Below are 14,468 nucleotides of genomic sequence, written 5' to 3'. Positions count from 1 at the left end.
TTTTTTTTTTCCAAAATAAAGATCAGTTTAGAGTGTTTTCAAAGTATAAAAAATCATTCTCAGAGAAGTTTAAGTGTATCTTAATGTCTTCAATGTTTCTTTGAGATGTTGGGATCATAGACTAACTTGCTCTTTGAAATTTCTGTTTGTGGCACTTACCATATTAAATGTGTTTGTCAGTGTGCGAGAGCATCTTTCTGTAACTATGGGCTTTATCCAAGGTACAGACTGTTGAGTTCATAGTATGTAAAAGAAATAGCAACATTGGAAACAATACTGTTTTATAATTCTTTAATTATATTATAGTGTACTTCAGTCCTTTATCCTCCCTCTTTCGTTTTATCTCAGGTCAACAGGACATACTGCTGTGGCACCTACCGAGCAGGTCCCATGCGTCAGATAAGTCTTGTTGGAGCAGTAGATGAAGAAGTTGGTGATTATTTCCCAGAGTTCCTTGATATGTTAGAAGAATCACCATTTCTGAAAGTGAGTGTTAATTCCAATTATTAGAGTTCTGATCATTATTTAAGTGGACACTTTCTGTGAAAAAAATGTTAAGTTAATTTTGTCTAGTAAAATTACATTTTATCCAGTGTTTTGAATAGGAATGTTTAAAAAATTGGTTCAGAATAATTAACTTCAATGATTCTTTTTTACATATAAATTACTATCTAATATAGCATTTATTCATATAGAAAATCAACTTCCTAGAGCTTTATTTTGGGTGGTAGTGGGATTAACTTGTAAATAGTCAAAAAGATTTTTTTTAACGTGACTCATTTATCTGACTTCTAGATGACTTTGCCCTGGGGTACACTTTCCAGCCTCCGACTCCAGTGTAGGTCCCAGAGTGATGATGGGCCTATCATGTGGGTTAGGCCAGGAGAGCAGATGATCCCTACAGCAGATATGCCAAAGTCACCCTTCAAAAGACGACGGTAAACATTTATTTTTCCCAAATAAGCAAAAGCACTTTTTAAAAATTTGGTTGCTAATAAAAATGATTGAGACCTGAACACAGTTTGAAAACCATTTTAAGAGCTATCTTAAATAAATCTTTAGTGGTCCGTTTCTTAGTCCAGCCTTCTCATTAGTCACCAGAGTGAGGCATCCTTCTAAAAAACAACTCTAATTTTTGCCTGTTTTCTTAAAACCTGGGTCCTAACTGCCTACAAGGTGAAAGTCCAAACTTCTTTGTGTGGTCTACAAGGATCTTTCATAATCTGGCCCCAAAAGTTCTTCTAGCTAGATCAGTTTATAGTTACTCCAGCCATGCAGAGTTCACTTTTCAAACCGTGGTCTGTGACAACTCTGTGCTTTTGCACTGTTCTTTTTATTTGGAATGGCTTCTCCCCATTTTCCTTTCTCCCTGACAGGCGCTTAATAAGTTTCAAAACTAAACTTAGATGTCACTTCCTTTGTGAAGCATAGACAATTAATTGTTCCCTTCTCTGTGCTCACACATCATTCTTCATTAATGATCTGTTTACATGTTTTTGGTTTTTACTAAATTTTGAGCTCTGAGGACAGTGACTGTGTTTTATTCTTCTCAATCTCCATGGCACATGAGCAGGTGATCAGTCTTTGCTGAATGAAACCAGTAATGTATATCTCCTATAGTAATTCATACTGGGCTAACATATTTTGTGTTTCAGACACTTAAAACAAATGTAGATTAACTTATTCTGGTACTGTGAAAAATCTAATGAGAGTAAAAATGATTCATATTTGTTTCGACTATGGAAATAGCAACCCCAGATAAGTACCCAGAAGTGCATTTTAATAGACTAGTGTAGACCTTACCTTAAAGCTCCCAGGGGAATGATGCTAAAGCTAAGTATGGAATAACCTTAGGTACTTGAGATACTGTGCGAAAGTACTTTGTAAAAACTATATGTGAATGCAAGGTGATGAAATGGTAGAACGTGGAGTAAACTAAAACTTCTGCACGTTGCTAGACCACAGCAGGTTTTGTACATCATGATGATGAGTCTTGAAATTCTAAATTCTTAAGTACTGTATGTATACAGTACTGTGATCTTTCCACAAAGGAAGCGACCACTGTTTGTTTCTTGATTATTACAAACTTTTAGAAAAATCAGATAATAGTAAAACAAAGGCAAAATATACCCATAATCCCACCCATTGAGGCATATCAGCCTTTCAGATTTTAGTTTGTGTTATACTCATAAACTTTATACACAAATGAGCTTATTCTTTATATGATGTTTACTTTTAAACTTGCTTTGTTTAATCCCTTAAGTTTATGTGTTCTATTAGATGCACTTATATCATCATTTCTAAATGACTACTTTGTTCTCACTGAGTGGTTGTATCAGGATTTATTTAACTAGTTCTTTTTTAGTGTAAATTTTGTGACAAACATGACAGTGGTATGCTGGAGCCAGCTCACAGGGCCATTATTAGCCTCCCTGTTCCACATAGAATGAGGTCACATTAGTTGCTTGAAATTGGCCATGTTGGGAGTATTTATACCACAGAAATAAGCAAATCAGCTACAGTCAGCCATCTTCCCCCCAAACCGGTTGTTTGGAAATGTATAACACATCACTGATTGTGGGGTACCTGCTGGCTGGCTTGTTGGCTGACTATATGGATGGCTGGTTGGTAGGGAGACACAGAATCCAAAACAGGCTCCAGGCGCTGAGCTGTCAGCACAGAGCCTGACGCGGGGCTCGAACTCACGGACCGTGAGATCATGACCTGAGCCGAAGTCGGCCGCTTAACTGACTGAGCCACCCAGGTGCCCCATTAACATTTTTTTAAATTTTGTTGATCTGATTGGGCAGATATGTCTCATTTTAATTAGTTTTCCTTTGAGGGTTTGTGTTTCTTTTGTGATTCCTTTTTCATTTTACCCATATTTCTACTAGGCTGTTTTTTATTTAAAATTCTCTATAGGACTATTAACTATTTTTTTTAATGTTGCACATTTTCCTCATTCTTTTTTAGCTTCAGTTTTATCTTTACTCAACCCCTCCCCCCAGCCCTCCCATTTATTTTTCCTTACAGAGATTTTTATATGTTGTCAGATCTGTCTTTTCCTCTGAGGTTTCTATCCTACTGGCAGGCTTAGAAATGCCTTTTCTCATTATTATAAAATATTCATCTGTATTTTCTCCTAGTACTTTTGTGATTTCAGTATTTACATGTTTTACTTACATGGTATTGATTTCAGGACAGAGGGAGAGATTGATCAATTTTTCCAAGTAGTTAGGCACCTGTACCAACATCATTTGCTTAATAATTTATTTTTTCTCCACTAATATGAGGGGCTATCAAATTTTATTTTTATTGGGGTTAAATATTCTTAAGCAAAGTATCCAAAGGCACTTTGAACTAGAGTGAATAAATCAGAACTTAAAACGCTAACGTCATCTTTTTGTGTTAATGAGAATGCTCTATTGCTGAAAATAGTGAAATCACTGTGAGAAGTGTCGGGTGATCAAGGGCACTGCTAATGAAGATGGCCTTTGAATTTATGGACTTTGAAGAAATACATGCACAGGGTTTTAAAAAATCAAATAGTACGGTAGGGTTTGTAATGAAAAATCCTGGCCACCTTTCCCTCCAGATGCAGATACCTTTTTACCAGAGGCAAAAACCATTTCTGTTTTTAATGTCTTTTGTTTTAAGACTTTGGCAGGAAATTTGCCAATTTCTTGGTATGATAGATTAGGACTCCTTCCCTTCACTTTGTCTCCCAATAGTTAAATGACTCTCTACTTTCTTCCTCCTCCTTTCTACTTTTTGTCAGCTGTGCTTATGCATTGTTGAGGTTAATTCATATTGTGCTTTAAAGCCATAATTAGGTTTTATATGCTTTATCAATAGGTGTATTCTAGGATTTGAAAACCAGTAAATGCCATTTATATTATGGGAAGGTAAGTTTATGCAGACCCAACCAAAAGGCTAAAAAGTTACATTCTAAAGTTCCAATGTTACTTATTACTCAGAGGGGTAATATACAAAAGAATCTTCCCTATATTTCACCTAGATACTGAAAATCATGCTACATTTTAAATAGTTTCATGTTTGGACTGTGCTTTTTGTTTTGTTTTGTTTTGTTTTTAATCTGTTTTCCCTACAGTTTCTGATTGCCCCTCTTTTGAAGGGGGACATACACTTTTCTTGACCATATCCCTAATATCTTCTGTTCTCTTTTTTGCTCCAAATACATTTCTTTCTTCTAGAATCACCCTTTCTCTATGGCTTTGATTTTGGCTATGGTTTTTTTTTTATATAGTTGTTTTTGTTTTTTGTTTTTTTGAGAATGTTGATAGTTACCTTGCTTTCTGTGCTTTTATCATATCCTCAAGAATCCAAAACTTAATCATACTGTATGCTCTAACACGTAACTTTTTTACCTGGAAGTCTTTTGGAGCTCTGTGTTCTCTTCAATGCGAAAAGCTTTTTTTCACAGTTATCAACGTAGGACCTCCCACTTAATGCATTTCTGTATTAACCTACAGTTGTCTTCTTGGGTTTATTTCCTTCTTTTGATTTAGCACATTCTCAAGTAACATTCTAAGAAAAGGAAGAAAAGGAATATTCTCAGAAATATTCTGAGTCATGATATGTCTGAAAATTCCTTTTTTTCTCATGAAATAGGATTGATAGCTTAACTGGATTTCAGAGGATGTATTTTCCCTTAAAACTTGTAGCTTACCACAGTGTTTTCTGGTATCTAATATTGTTTATGAGAAGTCTTAATGCCAATGTAATTTTTTTTTTATAGGTAACCTATTTTCCTCTCTGAAAGCTTAATTTCACAATGATCCATCTTTGGGTCTTTCATTCTTATTATTATATTTAATCTTTCTTGTGATTTGATAGGTCCTAGAAAGATTCTCCTTTCATTTCTGGGAATTTTTCTTGCTTAACTGCTTCATTTTCTTCATTTTCTGTTATTTCTTTCTGAAACTACTGTTGACGGAGTAATAGATCTCCCTGTTTGATTATCCTCATATTTCTTATTATCTGTTTGCTTTTGATTTGGGGACATTCACTCGACTTTTTTCTTTGGAATTCTTACATTTTAGCATTGTTTATTTTGGTCTTTGTCAGGCTGCTACAGGCTGTCTTCACATATTTGGTGATTTGTGGTTGACACATTCATATTTAGAAATAAAGCATTGGGCTTACCGGACGTTCTATTTATACTTCAGTGAGGCTTATCACTAGGTAGGCTTCACTTTAGAGTTAATAGGCATAGAATTGGACATGAAAGGGTATGGCCACATGCCAGAGGATTACATTAGTTCTATGAATATGGTAAGTTTAGTGTGTTTAGAGAACATGAAGGGTTTTTTTGTTTCTGTTTTTCTGAAAGTTTATCAGGATGCTTTTGGCTACAAGCAGCAAAAATTTGATTCAAACTGTTTCATAAAATATTATCTTATGTATTAAGAAGTCTAGAGAGGCTGGCTCTTGGCACCAAATATATATATATGGTCAGTGATTCAGTACTTTCATCAAGGAATTGGGTCTTTTTCTCTGCTGTCATATTCTTTGCCTGGGCTTTGTACTCACAGTGGCTTTCTTTATGGTTGCTGGATGATTATTGTGGTCTAGGTATCACATATGGATCTAGTTATATGCAATAGAAGAAAAAAAGCATCTTTTCTTCTGTCATACAAGCTAGGAAACTTCCCAGAAGTCTCCTTAGCAAATTTCCTCTCTTACTGCTGGCCAGAGTCCGTTTGTGTCCATTTTTTTTTTTTCAATATATGGAATTTATTGTCAAATTGGTTTCTATACAACACCCAGTGCTCATCCCAACAGTTGCCCTCCTCAATGCCCATCACCCACCCTCCCCTCCCTCCCACCCCCCATCAACCCTCAGTTTGTTCTCAGTTTTTAAGAGTCTCTTATGCTTTGGCTCTCTCCTGCTCTAACCTCTTTTTTTTTTTTTTCTTCCCCTCCCCCATGGGTTTCTGTTAAGTTTCTCAGTATCCACATAAGAGTGAAAACATATGGTATCTGTCTTTCTCTGTATGGCTTATTTCACTTAGCATAACACTCTCCAGTTCCATCCACGTTGCTACAAAGGGCCATATTTCATTCTTTCACATTGCCACGTGGTACTCCATTGTGTATATAAACCACAATTTCTTTATCCATTCATCAGTTGATGGACATTTAGGCTCTTTCCATAATTTGGCTGTTGTTGAGAGTGCTGCTATAAACATTGGGGTACAAGTGCCCCTATGCATCAGTACTCCTGTATCCCTTGGGTAAATTCCTAGCAGTGCTACTGCTGGGTCATAGGGTAGGTCTATTTTTAATTTTTTGAGGAACCTCCACACTGTTTTCCAGAGTGGCTGCACCAATTTGCATTCCCACCAACAGTGCAAGAGGGTTCCCGTTTCTCCACATCCTCTCCAGCATCTATAGTCTCCTGATTTGTTCATTTTGGCCACTCTGACTGGCGTGAGGTGATATCTGAGTGTGGTTTTGATTTGTATTTCCCTGATGAGGAGTGACGTTGAGCATCTTTTCATGTGTGCTTGTGTCCGTTTTTAAATCAGTTACTGGCAAGGGGAATGCGTTTGCCACAGTTTGTCAGGATTCATCAGGATCTACCTTTGAAACTTGTAAATGAGGTCACTTATGGGGCAGGAGCAGATACCTAATGAGAATCAGAGTTCTGTCAGGGAAATAAATAGGATAGATGGATGCTGAGTGGATCAACCATAGCATGGGGGTAGATGCCTGACCTCATTTCTACTCACAGGGGTGGTGGGTGACTGGTTTATTTGCAGAATTTCACTTTAATTCCCCCTTTCTCAGCCTTACTACATTTCTGTCTGTCAACATCATGATAATGGGCTTTTTTTTTTTTTTTTTTTTTTCTTTTTTGCACCTGTTAGTCTTCAGGGTCTTTTGGGCAGGCCAGCTGCCTTTTTAGTTGCTATTCCCTTCTAGTGTATTCCAGGCCTGTGGCTTTCTCTGCTCAGTTTTACTAGACACTTTTAATCATTTTCCATCTTCCAGAAATTTGTTGATATTGTTCATGCACTAATTCATTTCCTTTGTTGGTTCTTATTCATTCCTTTACTATCACCTTTAGATTATTATATTTAGAAATTCTTGAGCACATGAAAAAGCAGAAGATAATATACTAAAGTCTCATGTAGTCAATGTCAGCAGTTATCAACTCACAGCCAGTTATGTTTCATCTGTATTCTTATCCATTCGCCCATCTCCTCTCTCCCACCCCTACCATATTAGTTTGAAGCCTTTTACTTTCATTTTAATGTGGAAGGAGATCAGTACATGCTCAGTTTTCCATCTTGAATCAAGTCTGTTTTGAGAATTAAGATGACTGAGGGTGAAGAAACATACAGCCTTGAACTTTGAATTGTGTTTCCTATTGCTTGAAAACTAAATTTTGTAAATTGTAACACTACATTTGAGCCAAATAAAAAGTATAGCCTCTACATTATCATGACATCCCAAGAGAAGAAGGTAATGACATTGAGCATTACGGTATAGTGTGTTAAATGTTAATGATCAAAATCATGGAACCCTTATCAGTTCTGATCTTACTTAAAATTTGGTATTTTAGCAGACTTTTTCACCTTACTGCTATTAATACTTTCCTCCCCTCCCCCCTTTACTTCACAACCAAATCAACTCCAGATCAATGAATGAAATTAAAAATCTCCAGTACCTACCTCGGACCAGTGAACCCCGTGAAGTCCTCTTTGAAGATAGGACAAGAGCTCATGCTGACCATGTAGGTCAGGGGTTTGACTGGCAGAGTACGGCTGCTGTTGGGGTTTTGAAAGCTGTACAGTTTGGTGAATGGTAAGTTAATGAAACTCAGCTATAAGGTTGGTTAATGCTGTCTGAGAAAATGTGGACTCCGTTTAAAAGTTTGGAGACTAATTTTTTTTTTAGAAATTGTGGTAAAATACCCATAACATGAAATTAAAATGAAAAATCTTTGCCATTTTAAGTGTACATTTCAGTGGTGTTAAGTATATTTACATTGTTGCAAAGCAGATTTTGAGAGCTTTTTTGTCTTGCAAAACTGTAACTCTGAAACCAGTAAACCTTAACCCCTTTTCTCCTCTCTCCCCAGCTCCTGGTAGCCTTCATTGTACTTACTGTTTCTATGAATTTGACTACTTTAAATACCTCGTATAAGTGGAATCACACAGTAGTTCTTTTGTGACTGGCTTATTTTAGTTAGCATAATATCTTCAAGGTTCATCCATATTATATTATGTGTCATAATTTCCTTCCTTTTTAACGCTGAGTAGTATTACATTATATGTATATGGCACATTTTGTTTATCTGGTTTCACTCATCAGCGGACACTTGGGTTGCTTCCACCTTTTGGCTGCTCTGAGAAAACATCTCTTCATGTCTCTGCTTTCAGTCTTTTGGGTATATCCCCGGAAGTGGAATTGCTGGATCATTTGATAATTCTATTTTTAATTTCTGGAGGAACTGCTATACTATTTTCCACAGTGGCTGCACCCTTTTACATTCAGTTGGAATCCAAAGCTCAGAGCATGGAATTTAGTTTGTCTAAAAACTGTTTTGTTTTGTTTTTCATATTTATAACTTCAGGGCCTTCAGTATTACTATAGAGTTTGACCTTTTTTGGAAGCATAGTTCAATCACAGCTTGACAGTAAGTATTTCAAGTTAAAGATCATTCTGTCACCCCGGGGGGGGGGGGGCGCCCCGTTTGAAAACTAGAAGGTGTGATAGTTATGTGGCTGGTATGTTTTCTCTCCACTGTGTTCCATCCTGATGACGACATTACAGGGTGGTGAAAGGATGCAGTTGCAACTAGTTTAGAATGAAACTGTTTTTAGTCACTGCTGTTTTTTGTAACAACTAATCTAATTTTCATTTTTTTAAACAGCTTTATTGGTGTTTTATTTATTTTTTAAATGTTGGTTAAAGAAGCAAATGTATATTCCTGTGTGTCTATTTCTGTGCTAGTAGGAGCATTTCCAGGAATAGGAGAACTGAAATTTGTCATCATTTTCCGTTATGAGATGCAGGTTTCTAAAACTTAATTTTGTTAATCTTAGGAGTGACCAGCCTCGCATAACCAAAGATGTGATTTGTTTTCATGCTGAGGATTTTACTGATGTTGTACAGAGACTTCAGTTAGACCTTCATGAACCTCCAGTTTCCCAGGTGAAACTTTTGCTTTTTTATTATCTTTTGAGTGAGATAACAGAAATAAGGATCTGTACCCAGTTTATTTTGCATTTGATCTTATAGTTGGATACATGGGATGGTAAATTTAATTTCAAGTGCTATTAAAAGCTGTGTGTGGAGAGTGCCAAAAATCATTAACACAGAGCTTCCCAAATAGAATGCTTGAGATCCCTTTACTCTTTGGGATACCCCGTTGGCCCAGATGGCCAGAGGGTCCGGACTGCTCAGTTCTGGCTGTAAAGAGTCTCAGCTGAGGACCCCTTGGAGTACTGTGTGCCCTCATCTATAAAAGGCAACATATAAATGTTGTCCTTAGTTGTGGCAAAGAATATGTTATTGATACTTAGCTGCACTTCGAAATAGTTGTTTAAATTATTCCTTAGGCTATCCTGACTTGAACCTGTACTTTGTTATCAGAGAGGTAGTAAAATATGAGGAAAAATGTTTCCCAAGCATTACAGGAAATTTTAGAAAGTTGTCTGATACTTAGTATTGCCTGCCTTTAATTTGGCCCTACTACTGTTTTCCTGTGCTAATTCTAATACTTTGTTTGACTGAATTACTACACTACATATTTTGAAGTCTCATGTAACTTTTCTTTTTGCTGCAGTGTGTACAGTGGGTGGATGAAGCTAAACTAAACCAAATGAGGCGGGAAGGCATTCGTTATGCTAGAATTCAGCTGTGTGACAATGATATTTACTTCATCCCTAGAAATGTCATTCATCAGTTCAAAACAGTGTCAGCAGTGTGCAGCTTAGCTTGGCATATAAGGCTTAAACAGTACCACCCTGTTGTGGAAGCCACTCAAAACACAGAAAGCGGTTCTAGCATGGACTGTGATTTAACTGGAAAGCGAGAATTAGAAGTTGACTCCCAGTGTGTGAGGGTAAAAACTGAATCTGAAGAGACATGCAGAGAGATGCAGCTTTTGACGACTGCTTCATCGTCCTTCCCTTCATCAGAACTTAATCTACAGCAAGATCAGATGACTCCGCCTATTCCAGTTTTAAAGGTGGAAAGTAGACTGGACTCTGACCAGCAACACAATCTACAGGAACATTCGAGCACTCCTGTGTGATATGTACATATTCAAACACATTTTTTAACTTTTTTAAATTTTGATGTGAAGTTATAGTTTTATAACTGGCTTAAGTTAAGTTTTATTGGAGAAATCTTGCCTATAATTCTATAAAGAGAAATGACATTCCACAAATGTCAAGCATATCTTTTTTACACAGATTATGCAAAGTTAAGAGTTGTATCTTATCCCGTTAGTACAGTATGTAATAGTGGGTCTGCTGCTACTTTCTGTTTTAAGGTGTGAGGTAACAATTCAATCTCTTCTTCAAATCAAACTGAGAATTCTCTGGAATAACAGATTCTTATTTGGTAAATTATTCACTTCCCTTAATTTTATCTTGCCTCGTCTCTTGCCATATTTGCTGTTTTTATGATAGAAGGTCAGATTTATGCTTTAGTACTTGTGTCTTTATGGCACAGCTTCAATTTTCTACAGTAAAAATGGCATAGGTTGCAGGAAAGTGTTCCTGCATCTTGTACGTGGGCAAGTAAGTTCCAACCATAAAGAACAGGTAGTTTCTAAGGAAAATCCAGTGGCTCTCTGGTTTCTTAACAAAAGAGAAAGCACAGCACTTTCTGATCCAAACTGTCTTTTTTTTTGTATCTGTTATTTAAAGCCCAGTGGATATTTCAATTAAAAATATCTGAAGATGAATAGTCCTTGGTCATTCATTATCCATGGTTCATTAATCTCTTCTAGAAACATGGTTAACTATGGAAGATAATTGGGTAAAAGAGATAATGTTGACATGATACTCTATCGTTCTGCTACCTAGCATCCTCACACTTTGTGTGGATACTTTTGCTTCTTAAACTGATCATGAGTATCAAACCTAGAGAATGATATCAATCTTTCTGATGAGGCTGCCATATTTTGTGCATGAAACTTAGGAAAAACTTTTTTTGTCACTTGGCTTCAATCTTTTCATGATAAAGATCTGTTGAGACACTTTGATTCACAGTTTTAACTGGTGAATACTTGGGTTTATTTACTATTACTGTGTGTTGCTACGGTCTAATAACGATTATGGCACTAGACTTCATCCTAGAGTTTCAGGTAACCTAATGCTTAGTGCCTGAGTATTTAAAAATTTTTTTTTTCAAACAGGCACAGTTCATATAGCTAGTGTAGTCTTAACTTTCTATTATTTTAGAATGTTAACATGATACACATTTCACTTTCTCTTAGTTAATAATACAATAGGCCTTTTGTTCATTAAAGGAAGAGTATTCCCCACACCTAAGACCAGATTCTTGTATCTACCTGGTTATAGTGCAATTTGGAGATTTTTTTCCTGGAGGGTGAGATTTGGAATATTTACATTAACATAGGCAAAAAAAAAAAAAAAAAAAAAAAGATGCTGCTTTATTATGTCTGTCACCATGAAAACTTAGCTGCATCTTTTGAAATATCAAATATGAATTTTCTCTAAAATATTCTGAAATAGGCTAAATCTTATATAAATATTACTTTGTGCAATATTGTTGTGTAGTTTAAATGCATATTAGCAAAGTATAGAGGTCACTGTGTAAACCGATAGAAAAGTAACCATCAGCAAATACTGCAGTGATTAGTTAGAATCTGTATTATTCCTTATATATATGTATATGTATGTATTCTCTGTTACAAAGGATGAAGACAAATAGAGAAACATTTCAATGTAAACCATTTATGAATTGGAAGTGATGTTGGTTTTAGTTATCTTTGTAAATAAGGTAATTAGAATGGTATGAAAAGTAATGTGATTATTGCAGGGGTGTTTTAAAATCTTGGGTATAAATTCTAGGGTGAATTCTAGTTTATCAAGACTAGTTTTTAAAGGGACCTGCCTTTGAGGGTGTTTTTGTTATTTTGGAGGGGGGAGGGGTTAATCACAAAAGTATGTGGATTTAGGTTTTCTCTGTTTTTGTTTTTCTGTCCAGAAGAATTTCATAGAGCTTTACTAGGCTGTGCAAAGTAGAATTCTTCTCAGGCAACATTTGCTTTTTAAAATAATCATGAAGAACAAGGTTGTTAAAGCAAAAACTTTTTTTTTTTTTTTTTTAATTTTTCTTGTCTTCCAAGATCCGATTTCCCCATCTCCCACTTGCCATCCAGCAGATGCCATCTGTCATCTAAGCTGGTCATTACTAATAAACAAGGAGACTGTCTCCTGACAGCCAGCACTGTGTATAATCACTCAGGAACCAGCGGATCTGCAAAGACCTACAATCAAAAGCAAATCCCCATTTTCCTTTTCCAAAACATTCTACCCTCACCTCCAATATAAACACGTGAAAAGAGTATACAAATGTTTAAAATCATGTACTAATAAATTCATTGTATGTTAGAATTGCAATAGAATGGAGAGAGAAACATTTAGCTAGTCATGTATCTGGAAACTGAATGTCCTATGTGAGTATTAGATTTAATAGCATGCTTTAAAGACTGATGAATATAAAAGCTCAAGTTTTGAGTTTATTACTGCTTTCAAAGTTGTATCCTAGTTTAGTGATACAAATGATTGCAACTTTTCTAAATCTTGAAATTATTTGGTTTGGTGGAGTGAGGCATGGAGCAATCTGGCGTCTTCTGATTTGTAAAGTAGTGATGGCAGTGAAGTTGTAACTGAAATTTAAGCTGATCTTCCTTTTTGGTATATTATCTGTTGTGCCAACTCTTTGAGATTACTTGCAGAACGTGGCTGTAAGTTTGAGTATTTTGTGGAGCAGAGGGATATTTTAAAAATGTGCTTATGGAAAGGACCCGATAAACGAATATTCCTAACTTAGTAACTAGAATGATTTTATGGTATTCGTAAATAAGGATAAAAGTCTTCCCCCTGCCCCAGAAGTCATTCTGTAATTACCAATATATGTTAGGAGTAGGATTATGATTCAAAGAGGTATCCCAAATTCATAAAGCAATAATAATAAAAACCTACATATTAGTTTTCCCCTCCAAATTTTTAACTCTTTAAAAATGAATCCCTAAGCTTAATTGTACTTTCAATTTGCTTATTCAGTACTTAGGGTTTGTTTCACTTAACTTTATTATTTTTAATTAAAATCTTGAAAGGTGCCCTTTCCCCTTGGAGACAGTTGGAATATCAGTTGACTAACATTACAAGCTCTTGTAGGGGGAAAATGGAGCTTGTTAAATAAAATCCTTTACCAAACCTTAGGAAAAGATGTCTTGCAACATCTTGCATCAGTCTTAATAGGCATAAAGTTCACACTTAATGCCTGGAGAAACTTTTGCTTATTGCCTTTCCCTCTATAAATAGTGTCTAGGATGAAAACTAATTTAGAAACAAGACTCAAAGATTCAAGAAAACCCTTAGTGAATATATTCTTGATCATTAATATTAGTCCATTATATTTTCATCTGTATTTGCCATTAAAAATTTATTTGCATTTATACTTTTAGGATAATTGAGTTTGTGTCTTTCTAATAAATCTATTTTATCATTGCTACAGGTTAAAAAAAAGAGCCTTTCACTAGTACATGGCAGAAGTTCATATTTCTGCTAAGTTTTTTTTTTTTTTTAAACAAGTGTAGCTGTATTTATTGGTCATGCAGTAAGTAGAGGAAATGTACAAGACAAATGTTTTTCTTTACCACATAAGGGACCTATGCTCATCCTGAAAGTTTGTTGCTTTAAAAGCAAGTATCTCCATATTATTATGGCCTTCCATTTTCTTCATAAATTTTTTATGATCCACTTGTGCATGTAGTTGAGACCACTGTCTCTTAATATAGCACTTTTCAATTCTCTAAAGAAATACTTATGTACTACTTCTATCACATGTTGTAAATTTTCATGTAATAGTGTTTTCTGTGACTAAACTCCATTTTGATTGGCAGCTAAGACTTTTTTTCCTGTGGCTTTAATTTATCTAAGAGGTCTTTGCATATAGATGAAATGTATAATTTGCCTGGCGGACTATTTGCGTTGTGTGGCCTTAGTTTGTTTATTGACATTAACGAGTGTTTTAAAAAGGTTTTTAATGAATAGTCTTAAATCTAAATTTGTGTGAATAATAATCCTTTTAACACAGTGCTTTTTTGTAGCTGTCTAAGTGTGTTAAATTGTTAAGCTATTTCTTTGTAAAATAGGACAATGGAATGCATAGAGGTTTTTTTTTCCCTGTAAAGTATTTTTTTAATAAACAAAAGTCTGATTTGTCCTTTA

The 14,468-nt window shown here is 35.5% G+C and overlaps 1 protein-coding gene across 1 annotated transcript in view; it reads left to right on the top strand.

The window, feature by feature from the left end:
- RSBN1 (round spermatid basic protein 1) overlaps positions 1-14,468 on the top strand; it is a 46,984-nt gene extending 32,516 nt beyond the window's left edge. Inside the window, exons 3-7 of the mRNA XM_040471351.1 lie at positions 349-486; positions 796-938; positions 7,666-7,833; positions 9,078-9,186; positions 9,821-14,468. Of these exons, the coding sequence (XP_040327285.1) occupies positions 349-486; positions 796-938; positions 7,666-7,833; positions 9,078-9,186; positions 9,821-10,291 (1,029 nt within the window). The 3' untranslated portion in view covers positions 10,292-14,468. The remainder of the gene's footprint in view (positions 1-348; positions 487-795; positions 939-7,665; positions 7,834-9,077; positions 9,187-9,820) is intronic.

This window comes from Herpailurus yagouaroundi, unplaced genomic scaffold (assembly GCF_014898765.1).
Source record: "Herpailurus yagouaroundi ecotype Mexico unplaced genomic scaffold, PumYag 77, whole genome shotgun sequence".
Taxonomy (NCBI): domain Eukaryota; kingdom Metazoa; phylum Chordata; class Mammalia; order Carnivora; family Felidae; genus Herpailurus; species Herpailurus yagouaroundi.
This window is presented reverse-complemented; position numbering and strand designations above follow the sequence as displayed.